The following is a 24710-nucleotide window of genomic DNA, read 5'->3' as shown; positions in this document are numbered from 1 at the left end:
ACCTCTCAAGTAAAGCTGGAGGAAGAAAGAATGAAACACTATGCACAACAGGTTTTCTCCCTACTTTCTGCATTGAATTTTTGACATGATTTTTTTGCTGCCCCTCTGGTTCTTGTGCCATCCATCTAGCACATGGACAAGATGAGACTTATGGAAACAGCAGAAACTGAAAATGCTTTCAAGAGAGAATACTGCTAATGGAATCAGAGGTATCTGTTAGATGCCTGCACAAGGTCGTAGAGAATCCACACAGAGTGCCCAATTACGTCATGCCCCAGCACCTTTATCAGAAAGTCTGTACCCTCGTGGTGACGTGGGGAGGGCAGTGGAGGCTATAAAGGGGTGTGGCATGGGAGAGGAACGAGATTAGCAATTTTTAAAAAAAGTCGGAAACCTTAAGTGACCTGGCGTTTAGGAATGAGACAGCACAAATGATAATAGACCTGAGTCAAACCCAGCAAAAATATTTTAAAACTGTTATTACTCCCTCACAGTCTTGTCTGAAGTTCAATAATGGGGGGAAATGGATTTCTTTTGGAAATGTATTGAAAACATCACCCAAACCCATATTTTAAATGCTCAAGATGACTTTCTCCTATACAGCCCTTAAGATTTAAAATTTTTTTTCCTAAAGTTCCTTTACTTAGTGGAGCTCATTTGGAATCAACTGTTTCATACTTCAAGCTTTGAAAGCAAAAAAGTTTTTTTTAGGATACCAAGTGACCGTCAAACAGGGGCAGATCAGTGGGCTGGGCCAAATAAGAGCTGGCCGGGAACCCACTTCTCTAAAACGCTGGCTGGACTCTGCAGAAGCTTCTCCCTCATGTCCAGCCATGCACCGCCTGCCCAACCCTGGGTGAATGCCGGAGCACTGCTACCATCATTGAATGTTTCCAGGGCTCTGGGCACTGGGACAGGCTTGTCCTAGTTCATTCCGATCGGCCATGTCTAGTATCCTCACATGGTAGAAGTCTCTTTGAAGATGTCTGTTCATGGATTACCCCACTGAGCCCAATCTTGCATGAAGACTGCCCACCGCCACAGGGAGCTAGCTGCTCAGGGAATACTTGATCTCAGCTTCCAACCAGACTGCAAAAAAGGCAAATAAAAAGGTAGGAATGTTGCCCCAGAATGCAGAGCATACATTCCAAAGACAAAGAGAAATCATTTCTGGATTATCTATTGTTTGGGATAAGCCTACCTTGCAAAAAGACTTGATGAAAGCATATTTCTTTTGAATATGCCCATTGATTTAGTTCCAGCTCTGGAATCTGACTGCTGGGGCTCAATTCCCCACTCTGCACTTACCAGTTTGGACACATCCCTTAATCTCTCGATGCATCATCAGTTTCCTCACCTATAACAAGGGAATAATCATCGTATCTACCTCATAGGATTATGTGAGAATTAAGTTAGATAATATATAAAAAACTCACTAGACATAGTAATTGGCACATAGTAAGTGCTGAAGAAATGTTAACTGCTGTCGTCTGTACAGCCGCCTCCCCCTGTGGCTTGGACTGACTTTCTGGAGAGGCAGAGACGAGGAGTGTTGAAGGTATGGCTGCCACATGTGCACTGAAGCCTGTGGCCTGATGAGGCCCACATATGGGGTTTAAGGTGGAATGGCATTAAAACGCAGTGCACACAAAGCGATCCATTTAAAGGAGAATGACAGCCCAAAAGGGGGCATCCTGTATGACTTCATATAGAATGGGCCATTTGGAGACTATTTAAATGGTGTTTACTTTAAATGAGCCATCCTCCATGAAACTGACAGTGAATGCCTTCATTTTCCTTTTTGATTCAATCCACTTGCCCTAGCCTCCTGGCTACACCAGCTGTAAAACAAAGAGAACACGCTGTACTTGAATTAACCCAGAGTTTTTCCTCTGCAGAGGCCAGAGGCCCATCACACCACTGGAGGATTTCAGGGCCAGGCCTGGATTCATCAGCAAGAGGAACAGGGAGTGGGGGGTGACAGGAAGGGGCCAGGGGAAGTGGCCTCCCTAAGTGTGCAGGCTGGAGCCGCCACCAGCTCTCCTCCCTTCTGCGCCCCTCAGAAAGCTCTGGAACACCTCCAGGCCACATTCTCAAATAGGAACTTATTTAGGGGCGAAATTCTTCGACTTGAATGGTCTCACCAGTAAGACAGATACATCAGGTATTGTTCTAATCACACCACCAGCTGCTACAAGATCCAAACAGACATTTTCACCTCCGAAACAGGACTGAGATTTTCCTTAGAGATGACTGTGCTTTTTGTAGGTAAAGCATTTGAAATGTGGGGGCTATTTTTCAAATCGTAGAAGGCAGTCTAAAATTTACGTTTTAAAATACTTATAACTAGAGAGTGTTAAAACAATTACCATAATTATTTTCTCCATTTACTACTCTAAAAAAAACTGTCCTGTGAGTAGTTTTGAAGCTCCCATCTTCTAAAGGAAGAAGAGTGAAGAGGAAAAAAGGAAGAACTAAGATGAAGTAGTCAGTTCATGGAAGGAGAGAAAACTTTTTACACAAAACCTGTGAAAACTTTGCTAATTATTTAGGAAAATCATTTTTATGAAAGAAAAAATTTTATGAGAAAAACAGCAAGATACTGTAGTCATTTTTATACATCAATCATACCCACTAATAGTAAATTACATACAAAATGTATGTAAAGTTGTCCTGTTCTTAGGGGAGTCTTGGATAAACTCATTCAACATACACCAAGGACACAGCTACACCAGACACAGATGATTTATCTTCGCAAAGCATCTCATTGAATTTCTTGTATTTAAAGTTATTATTTTCACTAAAAATTAAAACAGGCACTTAAATTCTTCCTATTAAAGGCCTCCACTTTACCTTTTAAATGTTTCCTCTGTAGGTTATACAAATAGCATGAAGCATTCGGAAATACCAAATTGATAGAAGCTTTTATTTACATATCATATTTCTCTACTCAATTCTTCTGTAGCCCTTGGTACTTTCCTGCCTCAAGATTGTTTCACTCTCTAAGCCGCTATTCTTAGTTTCAGAACTTCCTGCCCAAAATATTCCATACATCAAGCTATTGCATTGTTTTGGAACATCTTTGTATCACAAATTAAAGATGCTTAGCAATATGTACAGGAACACATGTATATAGGAATGTGTGTATTTATAAGTGCATATAGGCACACCAGATAATGTATATATTACATATATTTTGTGTATGTATTATAGTACATATGATAGATACATGAAAAGGAGGGAAAGCACCCAGTTTTGGTTGTGGTTGCTCTTCCTTTCTTGGCTTCCTTCTCCAGTGTTTGGGTCTTTCAGCAAACCCCAGCTCTTTTCCTTTCACTACTTTTTAGACGCCAAGCCTACGCATTCTGGTTTTATGAGCTAGTGCCACCCTCCTGAATACCCATGGCATGACTGTCTTTCCTTAGTTCTTCTCCGTTGTTGCTCAAGGGCGGGAACTGGCACCAGAACAAAGGAGGCACTAAGAACACCCTGGGCTGGCATGCACCAGCACTGCCCAACCAGGGCCATGTGCCAGGTCATGCCACTGCTTCTCAAGTACTAATGCCACCCAGCAGGGCTTTGGGTTTCCTTCCCTGCAACATGGCACTGCCTAAGGCACAGGAGGCCCATGAGAGAATGACCTTCAAGATCATTCTTGTGAACCAGGTAAAAGAGCGCCACCTACTGCACCGAGGTCACAAGCGCCTCCCTAGGTTTTGAGGCTGCCCTTGAGGCTAATGAATACCTAAGGGAATACATCGCACCATGCTTGTCCTTCCCAGTCTCACCGCCATTCTGACCTACGACACAGACAAACTAGTTTCCCTTCGACTTAAGTACAAAATGGATCAACCAACTGGACACCAAACCATACTCCTTCAGGTGGTCATAGGTACACTTTAGTACTTGACTCACATGAGAAAATTCATGATCAAGCCTAAGACAAAAATTCACAGTAACAAGAATTGGTACACACATGCCTGCCAGAATCATCGCTTTCCAAAAGAAATCGTGATGACTTCCCCACAAGCCAAGTATGGTAAGCGCAGTGCTAGGAAGGCAAGCAAGAACTAGTCAAAAGCAAATCACGAACAAAAGAATGAACTGGCAAAGATTTAGAAAGTGCAGAGAGTTATGTGAGCCTGTATGAGAGATATAACAGAACAGAACACCAGTAGCTTTCTGAAGAGGAAAAATGAATGCATTCACTCTGTTCTCCTACCCCTCGAAACACATGTGTATGTACTACCCAGAATAAAGTTTCCACAGTTCTAGAAACAAGGAGCTTTCTCTATTTTGCATTCTGTGGTGAAAACACTTAATCATAACCATTCCTAAATGTCTTTAATTTACCATTTCCTTATACGTAATTCCTGGTTGCATACTGTGGGAGCAGTCTAAACAGTATTGCTCATTTTGAGCCATCAAGAAGGAAGAAAAGTTGGCTTTCAAATGCACACAGGAGGGTCTGGACCCGAAATCTTGGCTTTTCCCTGGAATTTCCCACACAAAGTCAAGGGAGAGACTGTCAGAGAGCCGGTCTATTGGGCAGGCCAGAGAGTAGCATTTTGCCCAGGATGAAGTAATGTCTGCAGTCTCTTACTTTTGCATAGAAAAATGAAATCAGATCCTATGTGAGGGCACATGTAGTTTTTAACACCTTTCACTTGTTCATATGCTTTTCTTCTACATTTGGAAAAGCTTAAATTAGTCAGTCTTGTTCATTTACTTGAGGCTTCCCATGAAAAAAGTAAGTGGAATATTTTATTTTTCTAGGATGTAGGAACACACTAAATAAGACTGAAAAAAATAAAACGAAACTAAAAAAGAAAAATTACCAAAATGGGGAAAAATAAGAATGTACTACACCAGTTTCTTTCTTTTAAAATCCATGGAGCTGAGAAAAAAGGCCTAAACTACTCGGAAGCATAGATAAAGGAAGGACTCTGAATCACTTTTGTCACCACTAGCAGTGGTTTTAAATACCTCGTCCATGAACATATTACTTCAACCTGATTACACAGAACACATTTATGCAACAAGTAAGTATTAAGCACCTACTACATACAAAGCACTGCACTGGGCACTTGGTCACCGTGCGTAGTAGTTTAGTACATTTTGTCAGGGACACAGGCTGACAAAATCAAACAGGCTAACATTTCTGTCTGTCCATATGACCTTATGATAAGGAGGTTAAAGAATAAAGAAGCCCAATCAGTCAGTGTAAAACTAGGGCCTTGACTTAGCCCTCTTGAAGAAACGATAGTGACTTCTCAGCTGATAAATTCTTACGATGGTCATCAGGCTACAGTTTAAACCACTAGCCATCTTTTTAAAAACAGGCAGGAGGAATGGTTTCCCTCCAGGAGCAAAGACTCAGAGGCCTGCCTTCCGATTTCCATCCCCCGCCCAAGGGCTGCTGTCATTTCTGTTGCTGTTATCTGCCTTATTCCATTATGCCGCTCCCAGGTGCTTTTGTGCTTTGCTTGTTTCGGGAAATCAGCTGGTGCCTGGCAAACGTGCTCATCGGGCTGACGTGGCAGTGTGATGGAAACTGTGACTTGAGGGTTGGGTTTTACCGCTCATAGTTTCAAGGACAGCTCATCGTTTTAAAGGACATTGTGTACAGAAGTCCTATGAGACCAATCTACCAATCTAGAAAACATGACTTAGAAAAGAAGTAGGACCATCTTGTATTCACATACCACTTTTTCTAAGGCATGCAGAGACATTATTCCATTCAGAACAGCCATTTTGAATCTGGCACAGACCTCTGTGAGTACTCTTTCCTTGTCCTCTGACAAACCCAGCTGTGGGCTGCAGGAGGACCTGCAGTGTTAGGCATAGGGTCCTTTCTGTTTGTCAATCCTCCCTGAGTTTGAATTGGTCAAGTCTGCTCTGAGATACCAAATAGGTGTAAGTGGTATGAGCATTAGTAAATCCCAATTAGCATATATTTTATTATAACTCTGTGCTGAATTGGTATTTCTGAAAGAAAAAAAAAGTCCATAGATATATTCCTGGAGATAGAAAAATTTTCCGTGGAAATTTTAAAGTCAATTCTTGTTTTAATTTTTGATGATAATTTTCAAATAGACAGGTAACAACAGACAGATATTGAAGGGGTCAGAAGTCTTTTTTGTGTAAAGGACTAGTTAGTAAATATTTTAGGCTTTGTGGTCATAGTCTGTTTCAACTGTTCGATTCTGCCATTACAGCACCAAAGTAGCCATAGACAAGGGCTATGTTCCAATAAAACTTTATTTACAAAAACAGGCAGTGGGCTAGATTTGACCAGTGGGTTGGATTATCCAGATATAACCGAGTACTGCCAAACAATTTCAGAGTTCACATATGCAGTGCTGTATATGATTGCACACAGACGTGCAGCACTGTTTTAATTATTGAGAGATAATAAGAAAAGAACATAAGGATGATGCTTTTGATGAGTACAGGCTAAATGACATCACAGCATGCTGTGTAAGCAAAAGCTTTCCAGCATATGGAAAAAAAGTGGTAGGTGGACGACAAGATCATTGCATGGCTCAGGAACAACAATCTCAAAGGAACCTGCATGGAACTGTGAGTGCCACATTAATATTGTGTGTGGTAATTACACTGCAGCAAAATATTAATCTTTACATTAAAGTTGTTCATTTGAATTTTATTGATTTAATAATTGGTCTGTGTTTAATTTATACGAATAGCTTATTTTGGCTTTATAGATGTGTCTAAGAGTTATAAGCGTACTGAGTTTATGTCTAGTCCTAACATTTTTTGTTTGCTTATTTATTTATTAAATTTATTGAAGTGACATTGGTTAGTAAAATTATATAGGTTTCAAGTGTACATTTCTATAATACATTTTCTATATATTGCATTGTGTGTTCACCACCCAGAGTCAGTTCTTCCATCACCATGTATTTGATCCCCTTTACCCTCTTCTACCACCTCCCGCCCCCTTAACCTCTGGGAACCACTAAACTGTTGTCTGTGTCTGTGAGTTTTTGTTTGTCTTGTTCCTTTGTTGCTTTCAGTTTTATATCCCACATATGAGTTAAATCATATGGTCCTTGACTTTTTCTGTCTGACTTATTTAGCTTAGCATGATAATCTCAAGATCCACCCATGTTGTCACAAATGGTACTATTTCATCTTTTCTTATGGCTGAGTAATATTCCATTGTGTATATATACCACATCTTCTTTATCCAATCATCTAGCAAAGGACACTTTGGTTGTTTCCATGTTTTGGCCATTGTTAATAAAGCTGCAATGAACATAGGGGTACATATATCTTTATGGATAAATGTTTTCAGATTTTTTTGGGGTTGATACCGAGAAGATGGATTGTGGGGTCATAAAGTTGTTCTATTCGTAATTTTTAGAGAAATCTCCATACTGTTTTCCATAGTGGCTGTACCAATTTACATTCCCACCAGCAGTGTATGAGGGTTCCTTTTTCTCCACAGCCTCTCCAACACTTGTTATTTACTTGTCTTGTTGATAATAGCCATTCTAACAGGTGTTAGGTGGTGTCTCATTGTGGTTTTGATTTGCATTTCTCTAATACCATATTCCCCGAAAATAAGACCTAACCGGACAATCAACTCTAATGCGTGTTTTGGAGCAAAAATTAATATAAGACCCGGTCTTGTTTTACTATAATGTAAGACCCAGTCTAATATAATATAAGACCGGGTCTTATATTAATTTTTGCTCTAAAACACGCATTAGAGCTGACTGTCCGGCTAGGTCCTATATTCGGGAAACACGGTAGCTAGTGAAGTTGAGCATTTTTTTCACATATCCATTGGCCATTTGTATGTCTTCTTGAGAGGAGTGTCTGTTCAGGTCCTCTGCCCATATTTTAATAGGATTGCTTTTTATTGTTGTTGAGTTTTATGAGTTCTTTGTATATTTTAGATATTAGCCCCTTATCGGAGGTATTGTTTGTAAATATCTTCTCCCATTCAGCTGGTTGCCTCTTTGTTTTGTCGATGGCTTCTTTTGCTGTACAGAAGATTTTTAGTTTGATATAGTCCCATTGATTTATTTTTGCTTTTATTTCCCTTGCCTTTGAAGTCAAATTCATAAAATCCTCTCTGAACCCAAGGTCCATAAGTTTAGTACCTATGTTTTCTTTTACGCAATTTATTGTTTCTATAGTTTTAAAAATATCATTCTAATACAAATAACTTCAGTCAACCCTGGCAAATCATGAGACTTTCTTTTTTTTCCTCTAAAAAGAAAAATGATGCTCAAGTTTGAGAAAATTGCCAAACACAAGCCTTTACATCTGAACTGCAGGGCCACAGCATGAGCTGGAAAGTAGGCAGGCTTGGTGAGGGACATGCAGGGAATGCCACATGGCACTGTGGGAGGGGGTTATCACAGGTAAACCTGTAAAGGCACAAGTGGAGGCTGGAGGAGTCCAGATATCAGTGCCTGCATGAGGTTGCAGTGTTTCGTGATGCAATCAATTCAGCATGTCGAGGAAACAAGGAGGGAGGAGGGTAGGAAAAGACCCTGTGAGTCCAGCAAAACTTCACTAGACAATCGCCAACAAGACCAGAGCCTGGATAAAGGAGCTGTGTGCATTAGTAACCGGTGTTGAACAAAGAGGGGGTTTCAGGCAGGACACATGTGGACAGTGAATGGAATGAAGAGAAATTCAGACTTCATTCTGTCTGTTGGTACACAACAGAGAGGAAAACCATGAGCACTATGGGGAAAACCACAGCAGAATAAAGGTGAAAAAATCATTCTAAGGACTCAGAAAAAGAACAAGCCTCAGAAATCAATTTACTATAGAAACCAAAACCAGTTTAGGAAACTGGCATTCCCATTATGATACAAGAAGATATGACTTCTATGAAAACATAGTAAAAAGCCATCAGAAGACAACAGGCTGAAACAGTATAACTGAGTGAGTTCAAAAGACAATAAAGTAACAGGTAAAAAAGATAAGGAAGGATCGCAAAGAAACTTAAATAACAATTTAAGTGTATACTGGAATTACTAAAGAAGAAATGTCTCTATGGAAAATCAGTGGTATAGAGTGTAAACAAAAAATGAAAGGGCAAAAATGGGAGAATATACGAGGTATGATAAAAAAAATAGTGTGAATGTTTAAGTAAAAAAATTATTATAGTAAAAGACACATTGCTATTAATCCTCCTCAAAATACTCCCCCTCTCTTCAAACACGCTTATACCAATTCGTTCTTGCCACTTCTGAAGCAGTTCTGGAAAGTCCTCTTTCATGAGTGTCTTTAGTTGCACTGTCGTGGCTGCCTCCATGTCCTGAATCACTTTTACTTTGGGAAAGAGCCAGAAGTCGCACAGTGACAGATCCAGTGAACAAGGTGTATGAGGACACATCACAGTGTCTTTATTTGACAGAAATTGCCGTACCAGAAGCGATGTGTGACACGGAGTCTTTCTGTTGTGATCACAAAATATGGCGAATGCTGCTGCTGAGTGCCATCCAATGGAAAGGCAAGAATCTTCAATATGGGAAACGACACGTCGAACCTTAGTAACAGTGTGTGACAAGTTTCAACTTGTTGGGTGCAGTCAGTTAGGTGTGAGCTATGGTTGAGAGAAGGTGTATTTTAAAATGTGCTGTAAATCATCCTCTATCATGACAATGCTCCATGTCACACATCACCTCTGGTATATGGCAATTTCTGTCAAATAAAACCATTACAGTGTGTCCTCATCCACCTTATTCACTGGGTCTGGCACCGTGAGACTTCTGGCTCTTCCCCAAAGTCAAAATGATTCAGGACATCGAGGCAGCCATGACAGCGCAACAAAAGACATTAATGAAAGAGGACTTCCAGAGCTGCTTCAGAAAGTGGCAAGAACAATAGGATAAGTGTGTTCAAAGCGAGGGGGACTATTTTGAGGGGGATTAATGGCAATGTGTCTTTTACTGCAATAATTTTCTTTTTATTTAAACATTCACCATATTGTTTGATCATGCCTAGTATTTGCAATACATATATCTGATAAAAGGCTTATATCTAGAATTTATAAAGTATTCTTATAACCTAATAATAAAACAACAACCAAAAAATCCACATTAAATAAATGAGCAAATGACTTGAAGAGATGCTTTTCAAAGGAAGATATAAGAATGTACAATAAGTATGAAAAGTTGCTCATCATCAGAGAAATGCAATGAAAACCACAACAAAATAGTGTTTCACACCCCACTGGAAGGGTAAAATGCAAGGACTAATAACACCAGTGTCTGCAAGGATGCACAGCAACCTGACTCTCATCCATTGCTGGTGGAATATAAAATGATGCAACCACTTTGGAAATAGGTTGGCAGATATTTACAAAGTTAAACATAGACTCATATGATTTAGCAAATCTACTCTTAGGTATTTACCGAAGAGAAATGAAAACCTACATCCACAAAAAGACTTAGACATGAAAGTTCACAGCATTATTTTTCATAATGGATAAAAACAATTCAAATGTCCATAAACAGGCGAGATGATAAACAAACCGTGGTTTATTCATACAACGGACTACTATTCTCCAATTAAACATAAACTACTGACACCTAAAATAATATGAACGAATCTCAAAAACATGCTGAGCAAAAGAAGCCAGACATGAAAGAGTACACGTGGAATGACTCCATTTATATGAATTTTTAGGAGAAGTGAAACTAGTCTATTAATATGGAAATCAGGTAAATGCTTGACTGGGGAGGGCTTAGGGAGGAAGGACTCTAAACGGGATGGCAAAGGCACAAGGGTAGTGCTCGGGTAATGGGAACGTCCACATCTGCATAGGGGTGCTGATTAATTACACAGGTATATGTATTTGTCAAACCTCACTGAACAAGACTTAAACTGTATGCATTTAAATGTATGTAAATTATACTTTAACAAAGTTGATTAAAAACAAAGGTACCCAAAATGAGCTTTGTTCTAGAAAGCTGGGAATTACATAAATTTAAAAAAAAAAATTCTATGAGCCTCTAGGCAGGAAAATCAGAATACTTTCAAAGAATTTTTTAAAAACTGGTATCCGATTTCTCCTCAGAAATACTAATGAAGGAATGGAAATGAAAGTGTTCATAGTTGTTTAGGAGGGAAAAGAAGTCCAAAAATTTTATACCTAGCCAAGGATTGTTCACAAGTGAATGCAACAAAAAGCCAACCTAAATACACCACACAATCACCCTTCTAGGAAAAAAAAAAAATTGAACAATTTCCCAGCTGACTGAGAGATGACTCAAACTTAAAAGCTTAAGAATAAAGATAACCTAAAAACTTATTGCAAATATGATTTAAAACTAGATGAAAATATAAAGCAATAATTGTAATTCCTAAAAGAGAAGATATAATACAAAAACAAAATATAGAGATAATGAGTCCTACACCCCAAATTGTATTAATTAAAAGTGAGGAATGTGGGTGAGGAAAGGTAGAAATAAATGCCCATTAAATTCCTTATTTGATATTGGGGTAAAGAGAGTCTACTTAATAAATGGTGCTGGGAAAACTGGACTGACACATGCAAAAAAATGAAACTGGACCTCCTCCTTACGCCATATACGAGAACAAATTCAAAATGGATTAAAGACTCAAATGTAAGACCCGAAAGCATAAAACTCCTAGAAGAAAATATAGGGAGTAAAAAAATATAGAGACATTACTCTGAGTAATATTTTTAATGATATATCCCCTCAGACAAGGGAAGCAAAAGAAAATAATAAACATATGGGATTACATCAAACTTAAAATTTTTTTCACAGCAAAGGAAACCGTCAGTAAAACAAGAAGGCATCTTACTGAATGGAAGAAGATAATTGTCAATGATACATCTGACAAGGGGTTAATATCCAAAATTTATAAAACACTCATTCAGCTCAACACCAACAAAACAAGCAACTCAATTAAAAAATGGGCAGAGGACATGAAAAGACATTTCTCTAAAGAGGACATACAGATGGCAAACAGACATATGAAAAAATGCTCAACCTCACTAATCATTAGAATAATGCAAATAAAAACCACAATGAGATACCACCTCACTCCAGTCAGAATGGCTATCAGCAATAAATCAACAAACAACAAGTGTTAGACAGGATGTGGAGAAAAGGGAACGCTTGTGCACTGTTGGTGGGATTGCAGATTGGTGCAGCCATTAGGGAAATCAGTATGGAGGTATGTCAAAAAACTGGAAATGGAACTACCTTATGACCCAGCAACTCCACTCTTAGGTATCTATCCAGAGAAATCCAAGACGCTGATTTGAAAAAATATATGCACCCCTATGTTTATTGCAGCGCTATTTACAATAGCCAAGACTTGGAAACAACCGAAATGATCATCAGTAGATGACTGAATTAAGAAACTGTGGTTGGTACATTTATACAATGGAGTATTAGGCAGCCATAAAGAAGAATGAAATCTTACATTTGCAACGATATGGACGGACCTAGAGAACATTATGCTAAGTGAAATAAGTCAGTTGGAGAAAGACAAATATCATATGCTCTCACTTATATGTAGAATCTAAAGATCTGAATAAGTGAGTAAAAACAGAAACAATCTCAGAGATATAGAGGAAAAACTGATGGTTGCTAGGAGGGAGGGGGTTGTGGATGAGGAAGAAGGGGAAGGGATTAGACAGCATAAATTGGTAACTACAATATTGCCAGGGATAGGAAAGACAGTTTGGGGAATACAATCAATAACTTTGTGAAGATTTTGTAGGGTGTCCGATGGGCACATGTCTTATTAGGGAGACCACTTCATGGACGGTGTAGATGCTTGACCACTGCACTGTACACCTGAAGCTGAAGCTGAATTATATTGTATGTCAACTATAATCGAATATGTATAGTCACGGGATGTGGAGTAGAGCATAGGGAATAAAGTCAATGGAATTGTAACAGCTATATACAATGTCAGAGGAGCAATAGATTTGTGGGGGGGTTATCACTTTGTGAGGGGTGAAATGTCTAACTATTGCATTGTTTTGTACATTTGAAACTAATAAAAAAAAGTGGAAAAAAAATCCTTATTTGATACAGAGTGAAGTCAAGAGCTATTGGTTCACTACATTGTAAAACGTCCATTTATGCAATACTCCATAGTCATAAAAATAATAAGGAAGCTCTTTATGGTTAGATATGAAATTATCTACAAGACAAATTTATTCTAAAGGGGGAAGCACAACACAAACATATGTAAAGCATGCTATATCTGTGCAACAAAGGAGGAAAAAATATACAACGAAACTTTATTACTTGGTTACCTTGGGGAAGGGTTATTGGGTAGCTGGGAATTCGGAGTAAAAAGGAGACTGTACTGCAAATTTTTTGTCCTTTGTTCATTTATAAATGAACCATATAAATATGACCTATTTTTAAAAATAAAATTTTAAAATGTATTATTTGTTTTGTTTTGTTTTTACTTTGTGAATCGAGTAAATACTAGTTGAAGACTCTCATACATGTGTAAACCTAGTTTATGATAAAGGAGGTATCACAAATCAGAAAAGACTCAACAAATGATCTTGGAGCAACTGGTTACCTATTTGGAAAAAAAAAAGTTTAATCCTCATTTCACAATCCTGACCAAAATAAACTACAAACAGATTAAACAAAAATTTTTAATTAAATAAAAATATTGTAACAGGTGAATCTCAGCTCAAAGAAAGACTTTCAAAGAGTAACGTGACAGAATTGACTACATAAAAATAAAAATCTATTGATCAGAAACATTATATAAAATTAAAAGGCATACTAAAAACTGGGGAAAATACTTTTCACAAATATAAGAGGTTAACATTGTTATTTTTTACAGAGCCAATCAAATAAAGAGACAAAACAAACTTTTGGAAACCTCACTAAAGCCTCAGTATAAAAATGGGCAAAGGAAATGAAAAGACAGGAAATGAAAATGGTTAAGAAACATAAAGACATATGAAACCACATTGATAATTGAAGTAATCCAAATTAAAGAGAGACCTTCTCTGGCCTATCAGACGGATGAAGTTCCCGGGAAACAGGGACCCTCGTAACTACTGATGGGTATGTAAATTGTATTACTGGTACAACCTTTCTGGAAAACAACTTGGAATATGTAACAATAGCCTAACACATGCTCAAAACTTTTAACTCAAGAATTCTAATTTTATATAAAATGTCTCCTCAGGAATTTAATGCAACTTTATTTATAATAGGAAAAAAACCTAGAAATAATAAAAAATACCTAATAATATAAAACTGTTAAATAAAATCTGACATATTCATACAACAAAATATTATACAGACACTAAAATCATAGTTTTGAAAACTACTTAATGACCTGAAAAACATTCAAGATACACCCTACATGAAAAAACTACTACATGCTATGAGAACAATTTTGAAATGATAATACATAATATACGCATAGATTTTAAATACTGGAAGGAAATGCAATAAAGTGTCAGCAGCCATTTTCTCTAATATTATTTAATTTTATTACTTTTAATTTCCTGTAAATTTTCAAGTTTCTATAAGCATGTGGGAGGAGACATCATATTTTAAATGAAGAACTATTACAATTACAAAAATTTTACCTGGCATCAACATGCTCAGGCTCTGAACTGCAAGAGTTACTTATTGCACTACACAAGTAATTCGCAGATAAAACCTGGAGAACACATTAGCACTTGCCTTCCATCTTTCTTCTACACCTTTGGTTCAGAACTGCATGGCAAACAGTGCGTAGAACAGATGCTTTACCGGGACAACGCCAGTGGGCCGGCCAACAGGCACACTACCGCTCCGCATAATGAGTGACCCTGTGCAGCCTCCATGACCCAACCACAGACGGCTCAACTGAAATGGTGTTTCCATGACACAATTGCCTGCCCAGAAAGTCTTCAACCAAGACCACCCACTTATGGCCCACAAACCGCCAGGTCAAAGCAACTGCTGAAATAATCTAGGAGTTGATAATTCTGGCCTGAGGAGCCTCACATGCCATCCACGCCCATGCCCCTCCCCGTGCCCCTGCTGTTTTCTCTGGCAGAATGTTTTATCCTAGGTTTATTCCAACCCAACTAATAAAGGAGCTGTCTAAAGTTGCAAAAACCACTGCGTGCTGGGTCCCTGGGTCCAGCACGTGTGCAATACATAAGGACGCACAGAACACATGTACAGTACCTTCCTGAAGCTGTGTCGGCTTGGCAGAATGTTCCCCACTCATTAAAACAACAAAAGATGCAGCTGCTCGGACTGTAGCCTGCCATGTTGACATGGCAACGGGTGGCTCCTGGCATGGAAAAAGGGCCCTGTTGTTGATGGGAGATCCCATCGTATAAACACACGGCCTGCAGGAGAAAGACAAAGAAACAAAGGCGAGAATCTTTCAAATAAGTTGTCACTTTTCTCACCACCATGGTGGAAAAAGTTAAGTTGAACTTTGAAAGAGAAAACATTTGAGGCTTTGTAGTTGACTCCTTTCAAAGCATTTTGAACTGAAACTGCCAAAAGCTGGCTGAGGAGTAATTTCTCCCAAATGAATTACTTAAATATGTAAAGAGAGGTGTTTTTTTTTTTGTTTTTGTTTTGTTTTTAAGGGAAAAACATTTTTTGGATAAAGTTTTAAATATTCGTCTGCCAAGTTAAAATTTATATTACCCTTGCCCCTCCCCTTAGGTCCTTATGCCTTTAAAAGGAAAAAGCTTTAAAGATGTTCTTACAAAACTTTTGGAAAATATTCTGGAACAGAAAATATGTTTGGAGATCACTGAGATACTAATGCTTGGAAAAACAAGCTGGTGGTCTCAAATCCAGTGCCTGCGGGCAGATACCCCAAACTTGGGAACCACCACCTCAAATGGAACCCTTGTGGGAATCCTTGTGTGGAAGCCAAGAACAGGGGTTGGCATATAAACAGGACTCTAGGTCACAACAACCAGGCTCATGATGGAAAGGCCAAGTGCAGTCGTTACCAAAGCAAGTGTAGGGAACCAAGAGCATGATGTCTCTGCTACAGTTAAAAAATACAAACCAACCCATGCCAAGCACACTCTCTTCCACAATCAAGTCATGATTTACAGGGAGGGAAAGGGTCTTTGAGATCAAAGGAATACATTCTTTTGACACCACAATGTAGAAGGCCCAAGTGACTGACCCTCAGGAAAGGGTCTTAGGAAAATGGTTCCACTTTTTGCTTTTCAAGAGTTACAACAAATATGATGTAGTTTTAATCAGATTGATTAACATCACTGTGATTGAACATTTGTGTGCTCCTACAATGTGCGAGAACACACAGAATAATAATCCTACTGTATCAGTCAGGGTTGGTAAAGAAAAGAGAAACCAACCCAGGTCTTAACAAACAGAGGTAATTTACTATAGGAAATTGGTTATACAAGTGATAGAAGAGCTGAGACGCCAAACAAGGGACAGTGAGGCAATCCAGAGATTAGCCACAGCAGTAAGTAGCTGTGACTCCTCTGGTTGGAGAAGCTGTTACCGGGTGTTACTGGGTCATCTGGCAGAAGCCAGAGTCACAGTGGGGACTGTCCAGCAGGGGGCTGAGATCAGAGGAGGCCCAGACGCTGCTGGAGATACCAAAGGAAGCAGGGAGGGAAGAAGAAATACCTTGGTTCTCACCGACTCCCAGTCTCAAATGTTTCTACCAGTGAGCCCCATTGGTCAAATCTAGCAGGAAACAGAAGACAAAGGAGTCTGGGTAATGAGGTGCCTGGTCATTCATAGAAGGTCACAATAAGAGAAGAAAATGGACCTCAGGGAAGACAGGAAGGTGCAGTCTACCTTCCTAGAAGTGTATATGATAACTCTCAGGTTTGATATGGGGAAGGGCAAGAAGATCAGAAACTCAAAAGTTTTGAGTCCTGCCTGGGCTGCCAACTTATTAAATGACTGTGGGAAAATCCCTTGACATCTCCGAGTCACATGTAAAATGGGGATGGGGTGGAAGATGGTGACCTGGTCCATAAATCTGTAATTCTGTATTCCAAGTTTATAGATCTAAGAACAAACACAATATTTCATGGAAGACCCAGAATCTCCCATCAGTTTCGAGGTCTGAGCTCCCACCCTGGTCCCCCTGGGTCCTTGGTTAATTGACTTAACCTTAGTTAACCATCAAGCCTCAGGAACCTGCCAGACTTGCCTCCTGCCCGGTAGGGCTGGTGGTGGTGGGTACGGGTGAGAGGGATGATGCAACAGCTCAGACAGCTCAGGTATATTGGGTCAAGTATGACTCGTTCTGAAAATTCTACCTTTTAAGTTTTTTTTTTTTTTTTTCTAAAAAGCTCATCTTAAAGAACGGACCCAAAAAGGACAAGTGAATATTGTCAGTAGAAACAGGGTATATTCCCAGTGGCCAAATGGCAGGCATAACTCCTGCTTCCTCTGCCAATGGCAGACTTTGAGGATCAAGACTTTCTTTCTCACTAAAGCAGAATGGACCCCACAATTTTTCTCAGTTCCAGAGCTCTAGAGAGCCACTTCCAATTTAAGTAGGCTTGTGGAGTTAAACCTACTAGCGATGCCTCACGCAGAGGGGGAGCTGAGCCCTACAGTCCTCAGGCCAACTGTACACGTGTCTGCACTCTCTTGCTGCTGTGCTCAGCACCTCGCTTCCCTAGGGTGACTCAGGTGTTACAGGTCATTCCTTCCCTGCACAGGGAACAAATCCTCCACAAACACTGGCTTCCCAAGAGATCTGCTCTCCTTCTCCCTGTAAGGTTGGGTTGCAGGCCGTGCCCAGCATATTGATATGCATTCCCCCTGTGCCCGTAGGTGTGCGATCCCCAAGGCTTCGTCCATCAGCCTCCACACTTCTTCCCAGAAGACAGTCATATTTGAGAGGAGGACACAGCTGAGAAACACTGCAGAACAATGAGAAGGACCCAGTGATTTCCCGAAGGAGAGGGAAAAGGAAAGGCAGGCCTCTGAGGTAGCCGGCCTCCAGGTCGGCCCCCAACGACCCCTGCCCCCCGACATTCACACCCTTGTGCAGTTCCCTCACACGCTCTACCAGGCGAGGTCTGTGTGACCAACAGGAGATGGCAGTTGTCACTTCTGAGATTAGACTGTTTAAAAATCTGTGACTTCCATTTTAGGGGTTCTTTTGCCCCTCTCTGTTTCTCTCTCATCACTTTCTCTGGGGAAAATCCAGCTGCCATGTCACGAGGACGCTCTGGCAGCCTATGGGAGAAACCACGTGGTAGACATCTCCGGCCCCCCGTCCGTGAGGACCCAAGGCCTGTTGACAATCATGAAAGTGAGTTTGGAAGAGGATCTTCCCGCTCTAGTCAAGCCTTGAGATGTCGGCAGAATGCAACCTTGTAAGAGATCCCAAGCCAGAACCACCCAGTTAAGCTGCTCCTGGATTCCTGACCCTCAGAAACTGTGAAGTAATAGATGTTTATTTTCTTAAGCTGCTAAGTTTTGGGTTAATTTGTTATCCAGAAATAGATAACTAGCAAGGATTTTCTCAGGTTTCTGGCTCAAGATGGCTTCAAGATGAATCATGAAGCTATTAAACAAGAAAGGAAACTCAGGGCCACAAGCAAGGTCACGGGAAGGGACAAGGGAGAAGAGCTCCTAGGGCTTAATCGCATATAAAAGGCTTTACACACCACACAGCCCAGGGCATTTGTATGGATACGGAAGTACTGGTATTCTAACCCCAAACAGTATAGTGTCCAACAAAAGGACTGAGTGTCTGAAATCAGACCACTCAGAAAATTTAAGAATAATGACTTTAAGAAGTAGATAAGTGTTGAAGCTGCAGGCAGACTAAGCCTGGGCGCCACACACAAATTGGGGGGTTGGGTGGGTGGGGGTCGAGTCCTTCCATTGACTGGAGTTTTAAAAGGCCTGTTATCACCGTCCTTTCTTTTCCAATTCTGTCCTGTTTCCCCTCTAAAACAGTCTAGTTCTAGACACTTTGCTCTAGAGTTTTGTCCTGATTCCTGTCATCCTCCTAAAGGCTCTTTCTGCTATAATGTGCCTGAGCCCCGGACCCCTCCTGACAAGGGACCTGGCCAGGCCCTCAGGAAGCTCTCCTCTTCAACCTCCGCCCTGTTCTCACAATTCTTTTTTCCTGCCCTGCTCTTTACTGCCTGGGGCTCCTGTCTGCTAAAGTCCACGTGTTTTCTTTCTAGCTTTCTGCTTGGTTTCCAGAATTACAACTCTGAAATTGTAGATAAAGTCATCTATCTAAAAGCTACACCTATAAATGTAACCATGTCTGATATAAGACTCAATCACTTTCTTATTGGAATGTTTTTGTAAATTGGAAAACAATCACAGAAGGGAGAGGCCCCAGGCAAAATTTCTTGAAAATGCAGATTCTCTGTGCTCCCAGCCCACTCTTTTCAAGGCCTTTTCCTCTAAGTTGCACCTTCACTCCTCCCTTCCCAACATGCCCAAACCAAGTGCCAGTGATTTTTATGACCAATGGCCTTTTGAGCTCTTATGACTTGATATCTTTATGTATATCATAGTGCAAATGTCTAAAACAATTTAAAGTTAAGTAACTATGTATATTTTAACACGGATGAAAGCTTCAGCCTCTGGATAAAGCTCTACTGTGGAATTCTGGGCATCTAACAGCAAGTGGAGAATGGGTGAACCTGGGGTCATGAAAATCATATCCCTAATGGTGATTTTACTGAGAGTAAAGATGGCTCCCGTCACGCACACATTCAAATGAGAACTGTATTAAGAGCTGACTTCCTGCCCTCCGTGCCCCAAGAGAGGAGGAAAGTCTCTGTGCATTTATAAACACGCTCCGCAGTTATCTGGATGTGGAATCACTGAAACAAATGCAGCTGTGTTTATTCAACATGCACAGCCTTGCACCTCGGCCACGTCGCTAAAACGTGCTGGTCAGAAACGCTCTGATGCTTATAACTTCATTACTTCCAGACGGAATAATTCCTTCTAGCACGCACAGGAAAACTCCCACCCCAGGGCTCCTCTCACATGCTACGCGGAGACTCCTCCGGGAGCTCAGTTAAGTGCCTGGGAGTTGTGGTGTGGGAGGAGGACACTGCCCATCAGAAAGGGCACAGGGTAGGAAGGGGTCAGAGGTGGGCCCATGGTTTGCTGCCATTCCAAAGTAAAGCTAGGAAAGGAAGAACCGGTCAGAATGGTAATTACCTCTGTTTCCTGTTACATGTTTGCGTGTTTGTAGAGTGGTCAAACAAGGGCAAGACCTACTACGTTGCTATGGTCTGGATGTATCCCCTCCAGATTCTTAGGCAGAAATCCTAATGCCCAATGTGATGGTTCTAGGAGGTGGGGCCTTTGGGAGGTGCTTAAGTCACAAAGGAGGGCAGAGCCCTCATGAATGAGGTTAGTGCCTTATAAGAGGCCTGACAGAGTTCCCCAGCCCCTTCCACCAGTGAGGACACAGCCAGAGTCGCCCTGATCTCAGACTTGCAGCCTCCAGAATCGTGACAAATAAACTTGTTGTTTATAAGCTACCTAGTCTGTGGTATTTTGCCACAGTGAGACCTATGCCTTCCAAATTGAGAGGTCAACTCACAGTAATAGCTTGCTCGTCTGCTTGAGGAGGGGCCATCTATGAAGGAAAACTTGTAGGGGACTGATTCAAACCACATATTTTCTTTCTCTTCAGTTGACTACTATACACATTTGTCTTTTTGCAGTGGGGTGTAAAGGGGATTATTTTTAGTTTCAAAAAATGTGTCAACTTCCATTACTTTCCACAAGATGACCCACTTTCAGACTTAGCTATCACCATCAGTGACTGGGGAGAGGCCTGCTTCAGGAGGAGCGCACAGGAGGTGATGAGCCTGCAGTTGCCATAGGTGTGGCTTGATGGGGTGTTTTCCCACAATGAGGCACTGATCTGGTCACTGGAGGCCAGGAGGCCACAGATGTGACGGTTTGGTGGGTCACACTTTTATAGGTTTCCCAGGGTTACAAAGTCTCAGGTCTCCAGCAATTCCTCTCCTTCTGTTCTCCTTCCTGCACCTGATCTTTTTTATGACTCCATGTTCTCATTCAACCCAATTTACAGTCGTCACTGCAGGTGAGCAACCACCTTGCTTTCTTGTGCCCCAAAACCGAAGAGCGAGACAGGAAGTGTCCACTATGACTCACTCCTCCACACATACACACACACACACACAAACACACACACACACACACACCCCTACCTTATCATTCTACCACATGGCACAATTACAAAAACCAGGATTCATCAGTCATACCGAACATACGGCAGGTCAAAGAAGAACGCTGCTTTGACTCAGACTTTCTGTATGGTCAAAATGGACTGGACTGAACGCAAGTGGCTTTGAGTCAGAAATTCAACACTTTTCACCAGAGGTGTTTTGAGTGCAAAATAGGCAAGCTACTTATAAAAGCAAAGATGGTATTTCTCATCAAAGTCTCTTGTAAGTGTAGAATTTTCTATGTGGAGAATATCTGGAGCTCTGCAGAGGGAATCTTCTCACTCATGCACGAGAAAATTAGGCTCCAGAGAAGTAAAATGGCTTATCTGATGTCTCACAGCTAGTTGGCAGCAAGCTCTGACCAGCACTCCGCTGTCTTGGCTCTCACTTTCCAGGTTCTTTTCAACATGCTATGCTCTTGGCTATAGTTGTTGTGTTTTGTTATTTTCTGTTGATGTTCGGTTATTCTTTTTCTTTGTCTGTTTGGTTGGTCATTTGGTTACTTATTTAAGACTCCACCGTTGTCTTTTCTCCCATGACTCAAATGGAATTCTGACAGAGGTAAGTCTAGAATACGCAAGTGGAGAAAGAGGCTAACACAGAAGAAGCCTTCCAAACATTTTCAAGTTTGGAATTATCAATTCCTCCTTTGCAGTTATACAACGATATTAGAGAATTAATGTGTATTTCTGCTTCAGTTCTCATGAATTTTGCATTGGTTTCTTGAAGCAAAGAAGGGGGAAAGAAAAGGTGTTAATTGTAGAAATGTTCCTTTTAGACCTAAAATGTCTTCTGAAAGATCTTCTGCTCACTTTTAATTTTAAAGTGCTCCTTTATAGTGAGATATAAAACAATGAAACTATTTTAGTGGGGGTAAAAACATGTTTTAACATCTGGTTTTGATGTCAAACTAAAAATACTCCAAAAGTCTACATCTTTCTTGGTCTAATAGCTGAGCAATAAATATAATAGAAAAAAAAATTGCTCTCCTTAGTATTTTGCCAGCTTTATCCTGGTCTTGTCTAAAACAAAGAAACATTATGGAGATTTAGGAAATTTAAAATTTTAATACTACTTTTAACTATAACGTATTTTCCTAGTCAGTTTCCTTATCTTTAACAATGATCCAAATAATTGTAGTTTTTAAAATAAACTTGCTATATTTAACTGAATTTCCCCTCCATTCAACTCACATTCAGTGATGTCAGTTTAAGCCCAGATTCCCTAGACCACTTGGCTGGTTCCACAACTATTAATATTATAATGATCCTAAGGGAAAAGGGAATGGATTATCAGAGAGAATGCTTTCAACTAACATTTTATTTAGTGAAACAAAAAAAATGCAGGAAAATGCAGAAAGTACATAAACTTTGAATAAAGATTTCCATTTTTGAAAGTTATTTCTTAGGTATATTAAGAATCTAGAATCAAAAAGATATTAAGTCCCCTTCTTTCTAACTCAGCAAGAAGAACATTTTTATACATTCTTGACCCTGTCCCTATTCTCAAACAGTTCTTCAAAATATTTTTGAAGGGTTACACATACTCATACACCACACAAAGTAAACACTGTTTCCAAGAACCATGTCGTATTAGATTATTAGTAAGTGTTGGTTTCATCAGCCATTTTCCAATGTCACCTAAAATATGGTAACTGGATGATAGAGGCAAGAAAGAGCATTTCAATTCAAGAGCTGCCACAACCCCCAATGGCTAAACCAAGTTAGGAAAATGATATTTTGTTTTAGAACTAGAATAATAATGGGAAAGGAGAAATTACTGACAATTATTGGAAGGAACATTCTTTTATAGCTTCGAATGTATTTTCAAGTTCTTCTCCAGAGAACACTGCCACCTGGTAAAAATGGGAGGACTATGCTTACAAAAAGGGGGATTGCAGGGTAGAAAGATGGTTACTTTCCAAATTTGAAGTTTATTTTTCTAATAAACTTTTTACTTTAGAACAATTTCAGATTTTTTTAAAGGGCAAAACTAACACACAGAATTCCCATATACCCCACGTCTAGTTTTCCCTACTAACATACATTAGTATGTTACATTTGTCACAACTGATGACTAATGCTTATGCATTATTATTAGCGAAAGTCCAAATTTTACTCAGATTTCCTTAATTGTTCTCTAATCTCCTTTTTCTGTTCCAGGATACTACATCACTTTTCATCATCGTTATCTCTTTAGTCTTCTCTTGGCTGTGACAGTTTCTTCAGACTTTCTTTATGTTGACCTTGAGAGTTTTGAGGAATACTGGCAAGGTATTTTGTTGACTGTCCCTCAGTTGGGATTTATCTGACGTGTTTCTCTTGGTTAGACTAGGGTCATGGGCTTGGGGGGGGAAGATCACAAAACGCCATTCTCATCACCTCAAAACGCAGGGCTATCAACATGCTATCAACACAACTCGTCACTGTTGATGTTAATCTCGATCCCCTCACCGAGGTCCTGTTGGTCAGCCTTCTCCAACGTAAAGCTGCACTTCCCCCTCCCCCACACTGTCCTCTTTGGAAGGAAGGCACTGTGTGTAGTCCCCACTCATGGAGGGAGGAGTTATGCTCCACGTCGGGAGCATCCACATAACATGGGCCTCTCCTGCACCACGGGTTTGTCCATTCTCCTCCATTTGCTTATTTAGCCAGTCACTCATTTATATCAATATGGACTCATATTTATTTTATACTTTGAGTTATCATCCAAAACTATTTTCTTTATTTCGTTGTTCAGCTTTGGCCACCTTGTATATATCCTGCCCCAGTCCTAGCTATTTTGCCAAGAAGCCTTAGTTCCTTTATTGGAGAATGGTATTAGAAACCCAGGTCTGGGCTCTAGGGTGTCCTCACTGCTTCCAAACCCGCTCAGCTGACAAGCAAGAAAATACACGTGTTTACGCTATCCCTTGGAAACACTGTATCTACAATTATTTCTATGTGCAACCATCCTTATCTATATTAAGCTAAATGTTAGCTCACAGTGATGTCTGCAATTCTAACCCATTTGCACATGGATCATTCTAGCCTCTTCTCCTCCCTCATCTGTAACCTCACACTTCAACAGTGAGAAAGCTGGCTCCTACCATCTGCCGTCCATTTACTTGATTGTGCAGTTCCAGTATACATGTGTAAGTGGCACCAAAACTGTTAACCTGCATGCCCAGGGGAATAAACTTTATCAACTATAGTATTATATACAGTTCCTTTTGCATTTAGCTTTATAGACTCTATGCATTTGCAGTTCTTTCGCTCAGCACCTTTTCCTCCTACCCCTTTCAGTGAAGTTGTTTCATATATTTTAATACAGTTAAGAGTCTCTCATCACATTGTGCATTCCATCCTGAGTTCCTCTGGATGATTATTTATTTATATGTAATGAAACAAAATAAGTTTTATTCACAAAAAGGGGTAGGGTGAGGGTGGGAAGGGGAGAAGCCACTAATGGAACTCGAAAGGAAAGAACCAATTTAGACATTTTCTTAAGTTTC

At 40.1% G+C, this 24710-nt stretch overlaps 1 protein-coding gene across 17 annotated transcripts in view; it reads right to left on the bottom strand.

Annotated features, from left to right (window-relative positions):
- AOPEP (aminopeptidase O (putative)) overlaps positions 1–24710 on the bottom strand; it is a 348074-nt gene that overhangs the window by 279245 nt on the left and 44119 nt on the right. For all 17 annotated transcript variants that reach the window (XR_004424616.1, XR_004424615.1, XR_004424614.1 and 14 more), the window contains one exon: positions 15192–15358. Coding sequence is in view for 14 of the 17 variants with exons in the window: in XM_033122522.1 (XP_032978413.1) it covers positions 15192–15358 (167 nt within the window). In the remaining 3 variants the exon portion in view is untranslated. The remainder of the gene's footprint in view (positions 1–15191; positions 15359–24710) is intronic.

This window comes from Rhinolophus ferrumequinum, chromosome 12 (assembly GCF_004115265.2).
Source record: "Rhinolophus ferrumequinum isolate MPI-CBG mRhiFer1 chromosome 12, mRhiFer1_v1.p, whole genome shotgun sequence".
Lineage (NCBI taxonomy): Eukaryota > Metazoa > Chordata > Mammalia > Chiroptera > Rhinolophidae > Rhinolophus > Rhinolophus ferrumequinum.
The sequence above is the reverse complement of the archived record's forward strand: the minus strand, read 5'-3'. Positions and strand labels throughout refer to the sequence as shown.